This window comes from Bubalus bubalis, chromosome 6, assembly GCF_019923935.1.
Source record: "Bubalus bubalis isolate 160015118507 breed Murrah chromosome 6, NDDB_SH_1, whole genome shotgun sequence".
NCBI classification, from domain to species: Eukaryota; Metazoa; Chordata; class Mammalia; order Artiodactyla; family Bovidae; genus Bubalus; species Bubalus bubalis.
The window spans coordinates 117,047,365-117,066,207 of NC_059162.1; the positions used below are offsets into that span (position 1 = coordinate 117,047,365).

The 18,843-nt window shown below is 52.0% G+C and overlaps 1 protein-coding gene across 5 annotated transcripts in view; it reads left to right on the forward strand.

Moving 5' to 3' along the window:
• The window catches only part of SCLY (selenocysteine lyase), a 30,948-nt gene that overhangs the window by 8,505 nt on the left and 3,600 nt on the right, over positions 1 to 18,843 (forward strand). For 4 of the 5 annotated variants that reach the window (XM_025289262.3, XM_044945362.2, XM_044945361.2 and 1 more), the window contains 5 exons: positions 4,480 to 4,660; positions 8,101 to 8,228; positions 8,409 to 8,573; positions 9,680 to 9,786; positions 16,153 to 16,189. In XM_025289262.3, coding sequence (XP_025145047.3) covers positions 4,480 to 4,660; positions 8,101 to 8,228; positions 8,409 to 8,573; positions 9,680 to 9,786; positions 16,153 to 16,189 — 618 coding nt within the window. Of the gene's footprint in view, positions 1 to 4,479; positions 4,661 to 8,100; positions 8,229 to 8,408; positions 8,574 to 9,679; positions 9,787 to 16,152; positions 16,190 to 18,144; positions 18,819 to 18,843 lie in introns of those variants that run through there. The other variant, XM_044945364.2, reaches the window with a different exon arrangement.

An 18,843-nucleotide genomic window follows, 5' to 3' on the forward strand; every position in this document is an offset into this window, starting at 1 on the left:
CATTCCTTTATATCCCTAAGTTTACCTTATTAAGAGGTTTGCAGTCAGAATGGCCATCATCAAAACATCTATAAACAACAAATGCTGGAGAGGTTATGGAGAAAAGGGAACCCTCCTACATTGTTGGTAGGAATGTAAATTGATGCAGCCACTATGGAGAACAGCATGTGTGTTTGCTTAGTCACTCAGTCATGTCCAACTCTTTGGGACCCCATGGACCGTAGCCCACCAGGCTCCTCTATCCATAGAATTCTCAGGCAAGAACGCTGGAGTGGGTAGTCATTCCTCTCTCCAGAAGATCTTCCTGACCCAGGGATTAAACCCAGGTCTCTTGCATTGCAGGCAGATTCTTTACCATCTGAGCCACCAGGGAAGCCCTATGGAGGTGCCTTAAAAATTAAAAATAGAGTTACATATGGTTCAGCAATCCCACTCCTGGGCATATACCCAGAAAAGCTGAAAACCCTAATTCAAAAGGACACGTGCACCTCAGTGTTCACAGCAGCACTGTTTACAATAGCCAAGACGTGGAAGTGACCCAAGTGTCCCTCAACAGACGAGTGAATAAAGAAGACATGGTACATAAATTAATCCATGCTGAGTGAGGTGACTCAGAGAAAGACAAGTGTTGTATGATATCTCTTATACATGGAATCTTTAAAAAAAGGATCCAAATGAACTGATTTATAAAACAGAAGTAGACTCACAGACTTAGAAAAGAAGCTATGGTTACCAAAGGGGAAGCGGGGGCAAGGAGAGATAAGTTAGAAGTTTGGGATTAACATATACACACTACTATATATAAAACAGATAAGCAACAAAGATCTATTGCACAGCACAGGGGGCTATATTCAATATCTGGTAATAACTTGTAATGGAAAAAAATCTGAAAAAGAATGTATGTATGTATAACTCAATCCCTTTGCTGTACACCTGAATCTAACACAACATTATAAATCAACCATACTCCGATTTTGGAAAAAAAGGAGTGTGAGGTTTGACCCATTTGAAAGGGATTTCTTTTTAAACAGATAGAAGATTCTCAATGATAGTGTGATGGCATCAGGCCCTCTACTCAGTCATTCTCACCACCTCATTTCCTTATTGGAAAGGAAGGTCTTTCACAGGTGATGTGACTGTCCACATTAAAAAAAAAAGAATCTGCAGCTAGATTATTAGTAAGTAAATTTAACAAAGTTATTAGATTAAGAAAATCAAGCGTATTTTTATGCATCAGCAACAATGCATATTTATCAGAGTACCAAAAAATGTCAAATACTTAGGAAATAAATCTAGTAAAAAAGATTTTGTAAACCACTCCCCGCTCCAATGCACACACACATTGGGAAAGGAATAGAATTTATTACCGAGAGCCTTCAAAGAAGTTCTGAATAACTGGAGCGTGTTTCACGTTCACAGATGGGAAGACTCAATATAAGTGTGTCAGCTCTTTAGATCTGTGGATTCAGTGCGACGTCGGTCAGAATTCTGACTCTTTTTTTCATGGCGCCTCACCATATGGAAATACAAAATGCCAAGAATAGCCAAGACTTCTTGAAGATTAAGAATGCAGTGAATTGCTCTATGAATTAAGATAGATGGTCTTAGGGCGATGAGAAGCACTGGGCCAGAAACAGGGCCGTACCTGAATGGGCCCTGTCACGTAACGAGCCCTGGCCCTTGTGATGCTGAGGAGGTAAAGATTTCCTAAATAAAATACAGAAACCTTTAACCATAAAAGATTGAAAAATTCTCCCACCACCACAAAGCAAACTGTAGTTCCTCAGTGAACCCTGAGGGAAATCAGAAGCCCAGCCAGGTGTTGGGAAAAGATGTTTGCCGCAAATAACGGACAGAAGACTCGCATCCAGAACATGCCTGCAGACAACCCGGTAGGAAACGGGGGAGAAACACGTTAAACTGCACACTAAGGAGACGCCCTTGTGGTTTCTACGTGGGAAACGGTTCTCAGCCTCATAACTGGTCAGAATCCAAGGTAAACAGCAACATGGGTGCCTCTGCCCACCCGTCAGGATGGAAGAAGTAAGACGTCCAATGGCAGGAGGTATCGAGCACAGGGCAGGCGGGGGCCCAGGCTGGAAACCAAGCTCAAGGCGGGCGGGCACCGCCCGGCAAAGCTGAGGCCGTGTCGCCCTGTCAGCCAGCTGCTCCGCTTGGGGACATCCCCGAGAAGAACGGGCCATGTGGACACCAGGGGCACGTGGGGCCGCTCGTGCCGCCTTCGTGACAGCAGAGACCAGGGGTGGCCCACACGTCCCTCCAAACAGCATGGACGCGTGCTCATGTCTCTGGGGCAGTCCCAGGTGGAGGGTACCAGCCAGTGCCCTGCGGCAGCCAGAGCACTCCCAGGTGTGGATCAGAGGGTGCCAGCCCAAGACTAAGCTGACCCCCACCGGAGGGGCCAGGTTAGGGGCAGGGGGCTGCTGACAGGCCCCTGGGCAGTGACCACCCCCGCACGCCAGGTCCAGACTCCTGATGGCCCGTAAGCAGCCGCCCCAGCTGCCCTGTGGGCCATCTTGATCTCGTCTGGAGCCAGGTGCCAAGCAGCCTGTTGACCTGAAGGCACAAGGCGCGTTTTCAGTTGTGACCGGCTGGTTTGCACAGGGGCTGCCGTGTTCCCAGCAGCTCCGGGGCACTCGGTGTGGCGTCCTGTGCCCCTCGGTACCTGCCGGTGGAGGCGGCCCGGCACCTTTGTCAGTTCACGGTGGGTCGATCAGCTCTGACCCAAGGTGTGCGGCCCCCGAGGGCCCCCCTTTCTGGACCAGGAATCGCTGTGCGGGCAGCAGTGTTCTCAGAAGGGGGTGACCTGGGACTTTATAAAGAACCACCCGCCACTCAGAGAAGCGCATCCAAGCCGTCCATCCTGACCCGCTCCCCCCAGCCACCCAGGTTGATGCGTCTCGGGCCTTGGGGTCCCTGCACTGCCTGCCTCATTCTCCCCCAGGGCCTCCTGTTTACACCCAGAGTCTTTCAGTCCCGGCGGGTACAGTGTGCAGGCTCCTCACAGCCCCTGCCTTCCCGCGGGCCGTGCCTTCGGGTGCCTGAATAGGTTCAATGCTCAGTTGAGAAAAAGAAGGTCAGAAGGAGGCAAAATAAGCAAAATCAGTTAGGAATGCTTACACAGGAAGGAAACGTGTAAAGACGAGCAGGAAAATGAGTACCATACAAATCAGGGTGGCGGTCAGCTGGGGTGGGGGAGGTGGTGATTGAGGGGGGTTAAGTGGGGGCTGTTTTTCCTCTTGATCCAGGTCACTGTTACTCAGATGTTCACTGTCACGCTTTCTCATTAAACTTACATTCCTATGCTCTTCTGTATGTGTGCTATATTTAATAACAAGAGTGAAGTGAAAGTCGCTCAGTTGTATCCAACTCTTTGCAACCCCATGGACTATACAGTCCATGGAATTCTCCAGGCCGGAGTACTGGAGTGGGTAGCTGTTCCCGGCCCCAGCGGATCTTCCCAAGCCAGGAATTGAACCAGGTCTCCTGCATTGCAGGCAGATTCTTTACCAGCTAAGCTACCAGGGAAGCCCATATATGATAATAATGATGAGAACAATCATAATAATACTGTTATAATAATAATAATAAAAGAAAAAGATTTAAAAATCTCCACCCCATCTCCTCAGTTATCCACTTCCTGTCCCTACAGGAGACCAGTACTGTTTCTGTCGAGTCCTGCAGAGACAGTCTCTGCCTTAAAAGCAGCTAAGGGTGTAGTTGATTTTATCTTCTCTCCTTCCCTTTCTACCTCTTCGAGGAAGGATGTGGTGGGGAGGGGGGTGTGAGTGTGTGTCTCGCCCTTTTTATACAGACTGCAGGGTGCTGCACTCAGTGCCTGCTGCCTTCCTGCATTTAACATGTGCCTTTGAGGCCTTTGGCCTCAGCCTGTGAGTGGTCCCTCGATGCTACAGCTGCTTGGCGTCCACTAGACAATGTGTAGTTATTTACCAAGTCCCCTTATTGATAGACATTGAGGGGCTTCTAAGATTTTGCTGCTTCATCTTTGTACTTGATCAACTTCACGTCCATCGCTTTGCTTCTGTGCAAGCGGAGCTGTAGGATCATGTCCGGGAAGTAGACCTCCTGAGTCAGAGGGTTTATTTGATGGATGCGGCCCTTAACAGGGGTTGCGCCAGTTCACACTCCCACCAGCGGTGGGTGCCTGGGCAAAATATGCTTTTTTAACAGATTAGAAAATTTTTAATGTATAATATTGCTTAACAACAATAACAAAAATCAGAATTCACCAGAAGTGAATTCTGACATTTCTGAAAATTGAAAAGCCCTAGATCTTTGTATTTGGGTCTTTCAAAAGGCGCAGCTCAGGAGCTGAATTTCTTTGAGACCATTTTTTCCCACGTTAGCCAGAAAAGAAACTGCAAATGAGAGTAGCTGTCACTCGACGGCTCCCCTCGGGTGGTTACTGTAAGTGACCTTTCCGCTCTGTCTCTGCAGTCAAATAATTTAGTAATCCAGTCCATGGTGAAGCACTTCCACAAAGTCCACGCCGCCAACGGGGACACGGGTGGGCATCCCAGCCCCATGGATGGGGCCCTGCCCCACATCATCACCTGCACCGTGGAGCACGACTCCATCCGCCTGCCGCTGGAGCACCTCAGGGAGGAGCGCGTGGCCGGTGAGTGACCGCTGGCTGGCCTGGGGGCCACGTGGCCCACCTGCCCTCCGGCACCCGCCCGCCAGGCCATGCTGCGGTGCGATGCTTACACGGCCTGTGCTTCTTCCAGACTTTCCCTGAGGGACAAATCGATCAGTGTGTGGAACAGGTCATTTATCACTGAATGGTGCATAGACTCTTGTGTGTGATCACACACACACACAAACACACACCACCATAATCACTGTGTGGAACTGGTCATTTATCATCTAATGATACATAGAGTCTTGTGTATAATCACACACACACCACCTCCTGGTTGCCAAGTTGCTTACTCTCCCATAGTCCAGTGCCTCATAAGACTTGAAGACCTGGAAAGAATTACCACTTTGCTCAATCCAGAGCCCAGCTCACCATGAACTCTGCGTTCTTTACATGGTATGGTGGTGGTGTCCAACTCTTTGCAACCCCATGGACTGTCTTACCAGGCTCCTCTGTGGAATTCTCTAGGCAAGAATACTGGAATGGGCTGCCATTTCCTCCTCCAGGGGATTTTCCTGACTTAGGGATCAAATTCGCATCTGCTGCATCGCAGGCAGATTCTTTACCACGGAGCCAGCAGGGAAGCCCTTTGTGCACGATAAGTAAGTGCATATTTAGTAGCACGTCTATAAACGCTAACTCGTGGTTTTCATTCTTTGATTTTAATCATTAAGTCTTGGCTTCCTCCCTCTGGTAGAAAGGAAAAGGACGCAGTAGACATGACTTCTGGTGGCAAAAACAAGAACAAGTGCCCTCCTGCTGGGAGCCCTTCTCTCGGCGCAGAGGAGGCTCGGGCCTCCCTGTGAGGGGCAGGGGTGGTCCAGGGCCCCCCAGGCGGTGCCCCTGCCCATGGGGTCTGAGGGCAGGTAGGGCTTGCCCAGCAGTGGCAGTGGCCCTGGTCACTTCCGGTCCTTCCTCCACTTTTCCTGTGATGTGGCATCCCGAGACATAGGGTGTCAGTACTAGTATTTCAAAACCAGTTTTTAAAAGTCATCGTTCTCAGAACAGCTGAGGTTGAACTCTCCTTGGAATAAGACAGTGCTTTTCTGTTCAGCGTTTGCCTTATTACCTGATCTTCCTGGAAACCCGGGGGGAAGCAGGGAAAGTGTTTTTATCTTAAGGACAAGGAGTGGGACCGAACTGCTCGGTCTGACTGTGAGCCTTGTTACTGGTTTTCCCATTCAACTGTTTTCCTGTTCAACTACTGGAAAGGTTTTTCTCTTTGTGATCTTTCCTGAGAGGACCACTTTAACCAAACAAGTCAGGTCCGACTTTCTTGTTTAAACTAGTTCCTCTTCATCCCTGTCGCACCTGTACAGGGAAAGGCAATGTAATGCATTGTCATTAGTTACTGTTACAGGTTACCTCGTTTAAAATTACACAAGTTTTTACAAAGTATAGACAACGCAGGGATAGAAATAATGTAAAGATCTGCAGAAAGGTTTCAAGAAAAGCAAAGGTTCTTCCCAAGCAGCCCTAGTCCTGAGGCAGCCGCCCTCGAGTTTGCCGTCAATACTTTCTCCCGCTCAGTAGTATCATTTTAGCTGCTTCCACTTGAATACTTAGGTGCTTACAAACATAACCTCCATTTCTCGGTTTATCACTCAAGCACCTGTCTGTCGACTCCCTGGTGTGACTGGGGACTTGACCTTGCCTGTCTCCCACCCCTCACCTCCACACGCCCAAGTGGGTTTGCTTTCGTGAATGTCCGCTTATGGAGATGGAACTCACACACTACACCCTGAACCCATTTGAAGTGTGCATTTCAGTCTCTTTAAAGTGTATTCACAGAGTTGTGTGACCATCACCACGATCAGTTATGATGCCTTTCATGTTCCCACAAAGGACCTCGTTACCTGTAGCTGTATCTGTTTCCCTCACCCTGGGCAAGCTGGTCCACATAGTCGTCTCTGGAGATTTGCCCGTTCTGACTGTCATGTGAGGGAATCATCGGATATGTGGCCTTTGTCATTGGCTGCTTTCACATAGCACCATGTCTTCAAGGCTCACCCGCATCGTAGCCTGTGCCAATACTTCATCCCTTGTTATGGCTGAATGGTATTCACATTTTATCTGTTCATCATTGATGAACATTTGATATTAATATGAATAATGCCATTGGGAGCATTTGTGCAGAAGTGTTTGTCTGGATGTATGTTTTTGTTTCTCTCGAATATCTATCAGTATCTATCAGTATCTATCTCTCTTGAGTATCTATCCAGCAGTTCCCAGGAGTGGAACTGCTGGGTCTCGTGGTAATTCTGTGTTTCACCTTTCAAAGGCTCTACTTGTTTAGCCCTAACCTTTGTATTCCACAAGAGTTGCCCCATTTTACTTTCCCACCGCTGGTGCCTGGGGTGCGGGTGGGCTTCTGATTTCTCCAGGTCCTTGCCAACGTTTGTCTGCTGTCAGTGTTTTTTATTACAGCCATCCTAGCAGGTATCAGGTGGCTCTAATGGGCGGGCTTTAATCTGCCTCTCCCTGAGGACTGATGATGAGGAGCGGGTGTTCATGTATGTAGTAAAGAGACAAAACTCCTGGCTGGAGTAGCCTTTGCTTCGCTCCCCTCTGAGTCCCACAGTGGAGGCACCAGCAGCAGCCGTCTCTTGCTGCCCCCCCGCCCCCTCCCACCCCCACGCTGGGAGCCCGCCTGGGCCTGCTGACCAGGCCAGCGCCTCTGCGGCCCACTTGTGGGTGTGGGGTGGGGTCCTCGGGTGTCAGAACCTGGTCCTCTGCCTGCCTCCACAGTCGGTGCCCCCCGCCCTGCTCTCTGCGTGTGCACCCTGAACTCAGCTGACCTCTGGGTCCTTTCCTACTCTTTATGGAGTTAGTTTTCACCTGTCTGCAACCTGGGTGGGTTTCCCTGTTGGCATTAACCTGATGCCACCATCTCTGTGTATTCTGGGCATGGCTCAGAATTCCTCATCCGCAAGGTGCTGCCCATGTTGAGAAATATATCCGCTCTCTCGTTTCAGTGGGATCTTGAGGGGAAAGCAGGTGTGTCGTCTTCAGCATTTTGCACCTGAAACCTGGGCTTAGTCACCCTGCCTGTCTGCTACGTGCAGTAGTAGGGATCTAAGCGCCGGGGCAGTGCCGGGTACAGGAGGGGCTTAAGGAGGGCTGGGTCAGTGCCGAGTGAGTGAAGGTCACGTCGCTGGCACCTCAAGATACTCTTGTGAACCAAGCTGTCTCAGCTGCTCACAGGCCCCTCAGCAGAGAACAGAGGGTCCCCAGAGAGACCCCACCACTGAGGCTCATTGGTGAAGCCTGCAAGCCACTGTCTGTGGGCCTGGTGACAAAGAGTGGCTCATGTTCCTTCAGAGTCTTCTGAACCTTCACAATAAATTGCTTTTTCACTGTGTCCCATTCCAGAGAGGAGGCTTGTTAGGCTGACCTCACATTTGTGTCTTATTCCTCAGAGGTCACCTTCGTCCCCGTGTCCAAGGTGAGCGGGCAGGTGGAGGCTGAGGACATCCTGGCGGCCGTCCGCCCAGCCACGTGCCTGGTAACCATCATGCTGGCCAACAACGAGACGGGCGTCGTCATGGTGAGTCGCTGTCCTCCTGGGGAGACCGACGGGAACGCGGGCTTCCGGCCCGGCCTCCCCTTTTCCTCCGTTCTTTAGTCTGGGAACTTCCACCACACCCTTGCTCACGGCTCCTCGTTTCTTTGACTCCATCTCCATGGAATCAGAGTGACCGCCCACTGTCTGCTCTCCCCTCTCCAGCCCGTGCCCGAGATCAGCCGGCGAGTCCGAGCCCTGAACCAGCAGCGGGCGGCAGGGGGGCTGCCGGGGGTGCTTGTGCACACGGACGCTGCCCAGGCCCTGGGGAAGCGGCGCGTGGACGTGCGGGATCTGGGCGTGGACTTCCTGACCATCGTGGGGCACAAGGTTCGTCCGCCTGCCCCCCTGCCCTCCCGCAGGGAGGCTCCTCGACAGCCGTGAGGCTCACCCCTGACCAGAGCCCAGGGCACCACTCACCCTCCCTCACCTGGTGTGCCCAGCGTGCCTGCCCAGCAAGGCTCTAGGTCGAGGTGCCAGACGGACTGTGGCCCTGTGGCCAGGCAAGGCTGTGGAGAGGGTAGAGGGAGGAGGGTGGGGAGGTAGGGAGGGAGGGGGGTGGGGAGGTAGGGAGGGAGGGGGTGGGGGGTGGTCTCAGGTGGGCTTAGCCCGGAAGTGAGTGTTCTCTGCAGCTTCCCAGGTGGCGCAAGTGGTAAAGAACCTGCCTGCCAGTGCAGGAGACGTAAGAGACGCAGGTTCGATTCCTGGCTTGGGAAGATCCCCTGGAGGCGGGCATGGCAGCCCACTCCATATTCCTGCCTGGAGAATCCCATGGACAGAGGAGTTGGGCGGGCTGCAGTCCATGGGGCTGCACAGTCGGACATGGCTGGATGACTGTGCAGCTGCAGAGTATTCTCTGTACTCCCAGCCCACCCCGCCCCACCCAGGGACAGAAGACGCAGGGCTCAACAGTGAGGGCTTGTCTAACCTGACTCACAGGGCAGCTCAGACAGTGAAGGTGTGGTTTTAGTGACCCTCGGCTCTAGGCTGTGCTGGGGAAATACTAATAGTTAGCAGTAAAGACCCTTCTGAAGCTCGTGTGTCTCTCTCCAGCAGCCAAGAGAACCAGGAGTATTTTTAGTACTTTCTTCCCAGCTGGTTCCCAAGGGAGTGAGTGTGCCCACCTGACACGCCAGCATGTAAAACTTCTCCCTAATGAGGCTGTGAGAGCAGGAGCTGCCCACAGGATAGCCCTTGGCCACCTCTGGCTCCATCCCATCTGTCAGTCTCCCCTGTGGCAAGCAGGTGCCCTCTGCCCCTGAGCTGGAGCCCAGCGTCCAGCACCTGCCTCGCACCCGTGTCTGGACAGGTCCCGGCCACGAGGCCGCAGAAAGCAGGGCCCTCACGTTACAGCGCATCTCCGTGTCCCTCTCAGCACGTGCAGGAGAAGGTCCCCGAAGGTTCTTGTTGGATGAGTGACTGGCTTTTCCTTTCAGTTCTACGGCCCCAGGATCGGAGCGCTCTACATCCGAGGGCTTGGTGAGCACACCCCTCTGTACCCGATGCTGTTTGGAGGTGGACAAGAGCGGAACTTCAGGCCAGGGTAAGGCAGGAGGTGGACGAGCGGTCTGACCAGTGGCTGCGCTATGCGTGTGTAGGGTGGTGGCCCTCCTGCCTCTTGGAAGCTCTGTGACAGACCCTCTGCTGAGTCTGACATGCTCCACTGGCTGACTCTGCACTTGGGACCCACACACGCGCCACCTTGCCGGAGAGGGTTCACAGCAGATGAGGGAATCTGCCTTGTGGCTGCTTCAGTGCGTCGAGTTCCTTCTGTTATCTGGGCCCGGCCGACAGTAGAGGGGCTGCTGCACCCCGCCCCAGCGCCGGCTGAGGTGTGCCGTCCCCCCTGACTGGGGGTGCACAGGGCCACGTGGGAGCATCTGGTTTCCTCTCCACAAGCTCCTGTGTCCTCGGGCAGTGGAGGCGGGGCGAGCACCACACGTGTTGTCAGAAACGTGATAACAAGAGGGAGACCGGACACGTGCTGGGTCCCTGGGGTTTCTTTTGCCTCCTTTATTCCAGAGTTAGAGCGGAAGAAGCCAGCGACTCAGAAACACCAGTAAGGGCTGATGAAGAGAGCCCAACGAGCCTGCTCTCCAGCTGGGGGCAGGGAAAGGACTCCCTAGCAAGACGGAGGGCTCCTAGACAACACGAGCTGTCCTCCAGCCCTCACCGTGGGCACCTGCCTCCACCCGCACCTGCACCACGGAGGTGCCAGGGGGCCCAGACTTCCGCCCACACACACTGAGACAGGAGCCCACACCCTCCAGTGCCAGGCAGGGCCCAGGGAGGAGCCAGGACGTCTGCCCCGCCACAGCAGTGCGCCCCCACCCGGTGTCAGCAGGGACCCCGTGGGGACCCTGGGCCTCAGCCCACACCCATCACTGGCAAGGTGCCCCCTCCTCTTGGGTATTGACCTGGACTGAGCTGGGACCCCAGACATCTGCCCCTGCCTGGCAGTGATGAGCAGGGTCAGAAAATGCCAGCTACTACAGAAGGGTTAACAAACATTGAGAATCATAAAATAACATACAGACATTCAGGTTTCAGTTAAAAATTGCTCATAGTACAATAAACTATCAATAGATGCCGACACTGAAATGACAAAGATATTAGAATTATCTCACAGGAGGTTTTAAGGCAAAAACAATAAAATGCTTTAATGACCTATTATGAACACACCTGAAACAGAAGAAATAGAAAGTGTCAGCAAAGAAGAAGAGCTAGATTGAAATGTTAGAACAAACAATTTCAACAACCAAAGTAAAAAGGCCATGGACAGGCTCACCAGCAGCATGGGGCAACAGAAGAAAAGACTCAGTGAACTGAAAGAACAGAATTAACCAATATTTTAAAAAAAAGTAGACTGGAAAAAATTGAGCAGAGCCTGAGAGACCTGTGGGACCAATAGAAGATCTAACATTCATTTCACTGAGGTCTGAGAGGGCAAGGAGAAGGAGGATGGGATGAAAAAGAACTTGGCAAAGAGACAAATTTGGAAAGAGACAAATTCAGAGATTCAAGAAGCTGAACAAAACCCAACCAGGGTAAACCAAAAGAAATATAAGACACAAAAAATAAACTTCCATAAGTGAAAGACAAAGGAAAAATCCTCAATAGAGCCAGAGGAAAAAATAAACAACTCCTTACCTATAGGGAAAAAATAATTCAAATGATAGTGGATTGCTCATCAGAAACCACAGAGGCCCAAGGAAGTGAGGCAGAATTTTCCAAGTGCTCAAAGAAAAGGCCTGTCAATCCAGAGTCATGTCATCTGGCAGAAATATCCTTCAGGAACAAAGAAGGAATCAAGATATTTTCAGATGAAAGAGAAAACTAACAGAATTTGTCACCAGAAAACCTAAATGCTAAAAATGACTAAAGAAGTTCTTTACACAGAAAGGAAACAGTAAAAGAAGGAAACTTGGAACAGCATAGAGAAAAGAGCAGAGAGAAAAGAGAAAAGCAAGAATATAGGTAAATAAAATAGACTTGCCTTCTCCTCTTGAGTTTTCTAAATTACGTTTGATGGCCTAAGCAAAAATCATAGCACTGTCTGATGTGGGTCAAAACGTATGTGCAGGGGGCTTCACTACTGGTCCTGGTTAACAATTCACCTGCCAGTGCAGGGGGCATGGGTTTGATCCCTGGTCCAGAGAGATCCCCCATGCTGTGGGGCAACTAACCCCATGCGCCACAACTCCTGAGCCTGTATGTTGCAGCTACTGAAACCCGCACACCCTAGAGCCCTGCTCCACAGCAAGAGAAACCATCCCAGGGAGAAGCCCAAGCGCTGCGGCAGAGCACAGCCCCTGCTGCACAGCAGGAGAAACCGTCCCAGGGAGAAGCCCAAGCGCTGCGGCGGAGCGCAGCCCCTGCTCACTGCAGCTGGAGAAGAGCCCCTGTGCAGCAACAGAGACCTGGCGCAGCCAAAAACAAACAAATAATTTTTTTTTAATGTAAGTGGAAAAAATATTTATGATGATTATTTTATGAATGGGGAAGAATAACAGATGTATAAAGAGGTACATTTTCTATTCTTGAACTTCTGAAAACTGTTTAAGTTACTCACAGAAAAGTAGGAAAAATAAAACAGAGAAAAAAATAGAACAAACCGAAAAAATAAAATGGCAGACCTAAGACTGAATACCAACTATTACATTAAATGTAAATGGAATAAATGTATCAATAAAAGGCAGAGGTTGGCAGAATAAATTTTTGAAAACTGATCTAACCATATGCTGTCTCTAAGAAACTCACTTTAAATATAGCAAGTTGGGGAAAAGTGTATCACGTATATCTTAATCTAAGGAAAGCAGGCCTGTCTACATAACATTAGCTAAAGGAGACTCCAGAGCAAAGAAAATTACCAGAGGGTGAAAGGAATAGAGTCAGTTCACCGAGAAGACGTGGCACTCGTAATGTGGATGCACTGAACAGTAAAGCTTCAACATATGTGAGAAAACAAAACCTGAACTGAAAGGAAAAGAAGACAAATCCACAATTATGGATGGACACTCCAACACCCATCCCTCAACTATGGATTGAACAACTAGGCAAAAATTGGCCAGGATATAGAAGAACTCAGTAACACCTATCAACAGGATCTAATCAACATGTTTGGAACTTTCCACCCAACAACAGTAAGATACCCATTCTTTTCAAGTGCCACGGAATATACACTGAGATAAGTCATATTCTGTACCATCAAACAAACCTCAGCACATTTAAAGAACTGAAATTACACAGAGTGTTTTCCTTAACCACAGTGGAATCAAACTAGAAATCAGTAACAGGAAAATAATAAGAAAATCTCCAAACACTTAGAAACAACACACTTATGAGTAATCCATGGGGCAAATTACTTAAATGAATGAAAATACACTTACCAAAATCTGTGAGACACAGTTAAAGGATGGCTGAGCGGAAACTTAGAGCACTAAATGCACACGTTAGATAAAGGGACGAATCTCAGATCAGTGAGCCCCCATCTGAAGCACCTAGAAAGAGTAGACCAAAATAAACCCAAAGCAAACAGAAAGCATTAAATGATAAAGATGTGAACAGAAATCACTGAGATTATGAACAAAAATCACTTTTAAAAATCAATGAATTGAAGATCTGGCTCTTTGAAAACATGGATACAATTGACAAACCTTTAGCAAGACTGACCAAAAAAAGAGAGAAGAAACAAATTGCCATTATCAAGAATGAAACAAGATATCACTGTGGGCCCCAGAAGAGCCCACAGAATAAAATTCTTTTTATTATCAAAAAGAATAACGGAATGCTACAAAGAACCTCACATACCCTAACCCTAACCCTAACCCTAACCCTAAACCTAATTTGATAATGAAGGGTGGACTACTTAATCAAAAAATATAAGCTACCGTAATTCCCCTAATATGAGGTAGCCTTTCAACGTTTGGTGCTGGAACGCTTAGACATCCACGGGTAAAGACAGACATCAGCCCAAGTCTCACGCCTTATAGAATGTAACTGAAAATAGATCATGAACTGAAATGTAAAACATAAAACTGTAAAAATTTTAGGAGAAAACCTTCAGAACCTAGAGCTAAGCAAAGAGTTGTTAGACTCGACACCACAAGCATCCATAAAAGGAGAAGTTGATGAACTTCGTCTAAACTTTTCCCTGAAGAAGGCTTTGTTTAGAGGATAAAAAGACAAGCTGCACATTAGGAAAAAATGTTTTCAAATGACAGATCCGCCAAAGGGCTGGTACCTGGATTACATAAACGAAAAACTAAATACACAACTACTATACAACCTAGGAGTTTCATTCCTGGACATTTATCCCAGAGAAATGAAGACGTGTTCACAAGCAAAACCTGTGCCCAAAAGTGTTTAGCAGCTTTATTCATCACAGCCACGAACTGCAAGCCACCCAGATGTCCTCTAACAAGCAAGCAGTTAAACAAGCAGGGGCCCGTGCTCTGGAACTCCCCTCAGGGCTGAGGAGGAAGGAACCCGGACACACACGACAGCCCGGAGGAACCTCCAGAGGATTTTGGCGAATGCAAACAGCCAAGCCCTCCAGGTTATGAACTCTGTGATGTCACTTACCTGACAAAATTCGAAACATCCTCAGGGTTGAGGAGGGAATGAGGCTGAGGGTGTGGGTGATGACGAGTGGGCGAGGTTACAGAAGGGCTGCAGGAGGGTCTTTGTGGTGGTGGCCGCGTCTGTCTGGTCAGTGTCCTGCAGCGCTAGCAACTGAGTTCAGGGTACACAGAGCACCTCTGTGCTGGTTTTCCAACGACGTGTGAATCTATGTTCTCTCAAAATAAAAAGATTAATTAAAAGAGAAAGCAGGGAGAGAGGGGAAACAAACAAAAAAAAGGAAGAAGAAGGACATCCCTGGTGGTCCAGTGGTTAAGACTCCGCCTCGCAATGCGGGGGACGTGGGTTCGATCCCTGGTCGGTCACTGAGATCTCACATGCCACAGGGCAGCTAAGCCCGCACACCACAACTCGAGAGTGTGCGCCCTGACAAAGATCCCACACACCACGAGAGAGATCTGATACAGCCAAATAAATAGATGCTAGGAACAAGGTGCGGAGAAGGCGATGGCACCCCACTCCAGTACTCTTGCCTGGAAAATCCCATGGATGGAGGAGCCTGGTAGGCTGCAGTCCCCTGGTAGGCTGCAGTCCATGGGTCACTAAGAGTCGGACACGACTGAGCGACTTCACTTTCCCTTTTCACTTTCATGCATTGGAGAAGGAAATGGCAACCCACTCCAGTGTTCTTGCCTGGAGAATCCCAGGGACGGAGGAGCCCGGTGGGCTGCCATCTATGGGGTCGCACAGTGTCGGACATGACTGGAGCGATTTAGCAGCAGCAGCAGCAGCAGGAACAAGGTAGGGAGGGAGAAGAGGTGGAACGGCAGCTGTGCCAGAGTCTTAGGGCAGCTTCGTGGGTGGACAGGTGTGGGAGCAGGTTCGCATGACTCTGGGTGGGGGTGGAGGGCTGCAGCGGGGCAGGGGCAGGGCTGGGCTCGGGCCAGGTCACAGACCTTGAGCGGTGCGTCAGCTCCGACCGCGTCGTCCTACAGAGGAGGATGACATTAGAGGTCTCACAGCCCCAGACGGAACCCAGAGCTCCTGGCTCTTCCCTGTCCACCCCGCCCCACCCCCTCCAGACGTCAGAGCCCATCGCGGGGACAGACCTGACCAGTAAACTTGTCCAGGCAAGGTCAGTGGGACCTTGTTTCCTGTACTGTCTGTGCTGTTCATCCGAGTCCATTTATCTTGCTCTCTGTTAGTAAACGAGCAGGAAACAGCTCCAGAGGTTTAAGAGAACTTTATTTAGCGAAAGCGGAAAGTTAAGTTACTGTTTTGGTTTTTCCTGAAATGGAGTGAAGCGTTGTAGTTTTAGTTTGTTAGATTAACACGTGGGAACCACTGGTCAGGGTTCTGTCCCCTCCTGCACAGCCATGCACATGCGCGCATGCACACACACACACACAAACACCCCAAATCCCTAGTCACCAAAGATCCACCCCATATTACAGCTGGGAGGCTGCAGGGAGTGGGGTGGGGACTGAGTCCCTGGACCTTGGCTGGGTTTGGCAGGGGGACCGAAGAGACGGGCTCTGGGGCCTGCGGCCGGAGTGGGGTTTCTCGCAGGGAGGGGAAGGGTCCAGACAGAACTGTCACTTGGCCGGCCAGTGACAGCTAGGGCAGACTGCCCAGAGTGCACCACGCCTGCTCTGCCCGGGCCACGACCACAGAGGGCTTGGGGGCCAGCAGCTGCCCTCGTTTAGGAAAGATGTTGGTGTGACTGTCTTTACTCGAACACCTGGCTTTTGTATGGCTGGGATTTCTTCCAGGGGTGTTGGTTAATTACTCTGCCTGGAAATGGCACTGAATCCCTTGTCTCTTATAGGACAGAGAACACCCCGATGATTGCCGGCCTTGGGAAGGTAAGCCCTGGGGACCTCGGACGGATGCAGCTCGCTTTGTCCATCAGCGTGCAGGGGAACCTCAGTCTTCCTCCTGTGTCTCTTCCTCACTCTCACCCCATGTGCGGGGCGGGGTCCCCACCGAGAGCACCCGTGGCACCAGCCGGGGGTCCTGCAATTCAGCTCCATCCTGACACTGCCCACCCTCAGGGTGAGGGCTCGGTCCCACAAGACCCCCATCCCCGAAAACTTCAGATGCCAATTGCCACCTGTGCTTGTGACCAACTGGCTGTGAATCAGAGGTTCCCACGACCCGCTCCTCGAGTTCAGTGGGTCTGCTAGAACAGCTCACAGAACTCAGAGGAACTAGACCACTGACCCCAATAAACAGTTTATCATGAAAGGGTGTGTTAAAGGATGCAGGTGGACACCCAGAAGGGCAGGATGTGGGAAGGGCGTCCATGCCCTCGCCAGCGCCCCCCTCCCAGCACCTCTGTGCTCAGCAACCTGGAAGCTCTCTGAAGCCCTCCTCCCGGGGTTTTTACTAGAGGATTCGCTCAATCATTAACTCCGTTTCCAGCCCCTCTCCACTCTCTGGAGGTGGGGCCCGGGGCTCTGAAAACCCCACGCTTCTAATCCCGGTTCCGTGACCAGCCCCCACCTAGAAGCCCACCCAGAATCACCTCATTAGAGCAGGAAGCACTCCTGTCATCCAGGAAATTCCAAGGGACTTGGGAGCTCGGCATCGGGAACCAGAGTCCAAGGCCAAAATTAGAATAACGGCAGCCCTCTCATGCCACAGTGACTCTGGAAAGTCCCGGGTCTCCGTCTCTGTGCAGGGCCAGGGCAGATCCCTGGGCACGTTCTGTGGGCTCACAGCAGTTTCCCAGCCACTCCAACAGGCGGCCCCGGCTTCAGAGAAGGTCACGTTCATGACCCCAATAAACGGACCAATGTATTAATAAGAGAAACCTCGAATTTTATTTATCAACCTGGAGACATGCTTTTTAGGATCCGTGGAGTGGGTTTCAGATGCCTAGCATTTGAAAGGAATAGGCTCTCTTTTCGAGTCTTCTAACATAAAAAACAGCGTCATCATTCCCGCAGGCTTGCTCCTCCCAGTCCTGCTGCCCCCCCTCCTCCCCCCCGCACCCCCCACCCGCCGAGCCCCACCCCCCACCACACACACACACACACACACACACACACACACACACACACACACTCCTTGCTCCCCACCCCCCCCCACCCCCCGCCCTCACCTGAGCCTGGCTGCCCCTCCCCCGAAGACTGGGGCACAGTGCAGCCTCTTAAGGAGGCTCCTTCCCAGGACCAGCCGGCGGCCCAGCAGCAGCCGCGGCCCCTCCCTGGCCGCACACAGCCTTTCTGACCCTGCCATCACTCGGGGCGGGGGCCCACCATCGTCACCCCCTTACTCAGCCTGGAGTCCCTCAGTGTACTGAGGCTAGGACCCCCCCTACACTCTGCTCACCTTCCCCGGGAGGTGTCTGTGTTCTTGCCCACCAAGGCCAAGTCCAGGTCTCCTGGCACTCTCTGCCCCTTCCCCGTGGGGCTGAAGGCAGGCCCCTCTTGCTGTCGCCCCCTTCCCACCCCCACATCCTCACACTCCCCTTCCTGTGTCCTCGGCCCATGGAGTGGCCTGCACGCACCCCCCTCCTCCTGAGGCCTGGCTTGCTCTGCTCCCCTGAAGCCTCAGAGAAGGCCCCCATTTGCTCTGTGACTTCCAGAAGACGTGGGGCCAGTTCCCGACCCCGCCCTGGCCAAGTGCCTTCTCTGCTTCCTCTCTGTCAGCCTCCTCTCCCGGCCTGGTGCTCATCCCCCCCACCCCGGGGCTCTGAGGCCGGCCTGGGTTCTGGTCTTGCATCTGCCATCGCAGGGCAGACCCTGACCTCTGGGGAGCCCCAGGTCCCCACCTGCTTTCTCAGCCCTCAACGTGTCCTGCTGTCTCTCCCCAGGGTGCCCCCTGCCACCCAGGCTCTTGCTGAGAAACCCAGGAGGTGGCCTTGGTCCTCCCCGTCCTCTCCCCCTGCACCTGACGCGGCAGCTGGTCCCGTCTGTCCAGCCTCCGCCACAGATGAAGACCTGCCCCTTGTCCATCTCCACCGAGCCTAGGCCAGGTCTCCCCCACCTTTTGTGTGGATGCCTGGTGCATGCTCCACACAGCACCCAGCTGTGAACACACAGGTCAGGCGGCTCAGACCCGGCTTCAGCATCCAGGTTTCGGCTCAGAACCTGCCATCGCGGGGCCTCCGGGCACCGTCCTCCCGCTCACACTGTTCTAGGAGCGCTCGCCCTTCCCTCCTCAGCCTCCACCTGGAATGCCCTTCCCCGGGCTCTACGCTCTCTTCACGGCGCCCACATGAGGGCAGACACGGCCGCCTCTTCCTCCGCCCTGTCCATCTGTCTCTAGAGTGGACAGGGAGAGCCTCCGGTCACTGACTGGGGACTCCGCAGGGCCCCAGGTGTCAGGACGCCTGACAGCTATCAGATGCCAGTCGACAAGCGAAGGGCGGGCAGTCGGCACGAGGCGCGTGTCCGTGAAGCCCGGGGAGGAGCAGTTGGAGGCGACATCGCCTCTGCCCTCAGGAAGCAGCACCTCCGCTGCTGTCTGCCCCCCGCCCCCGCCCATCATCACCCACACCCTCCTGTGTCCA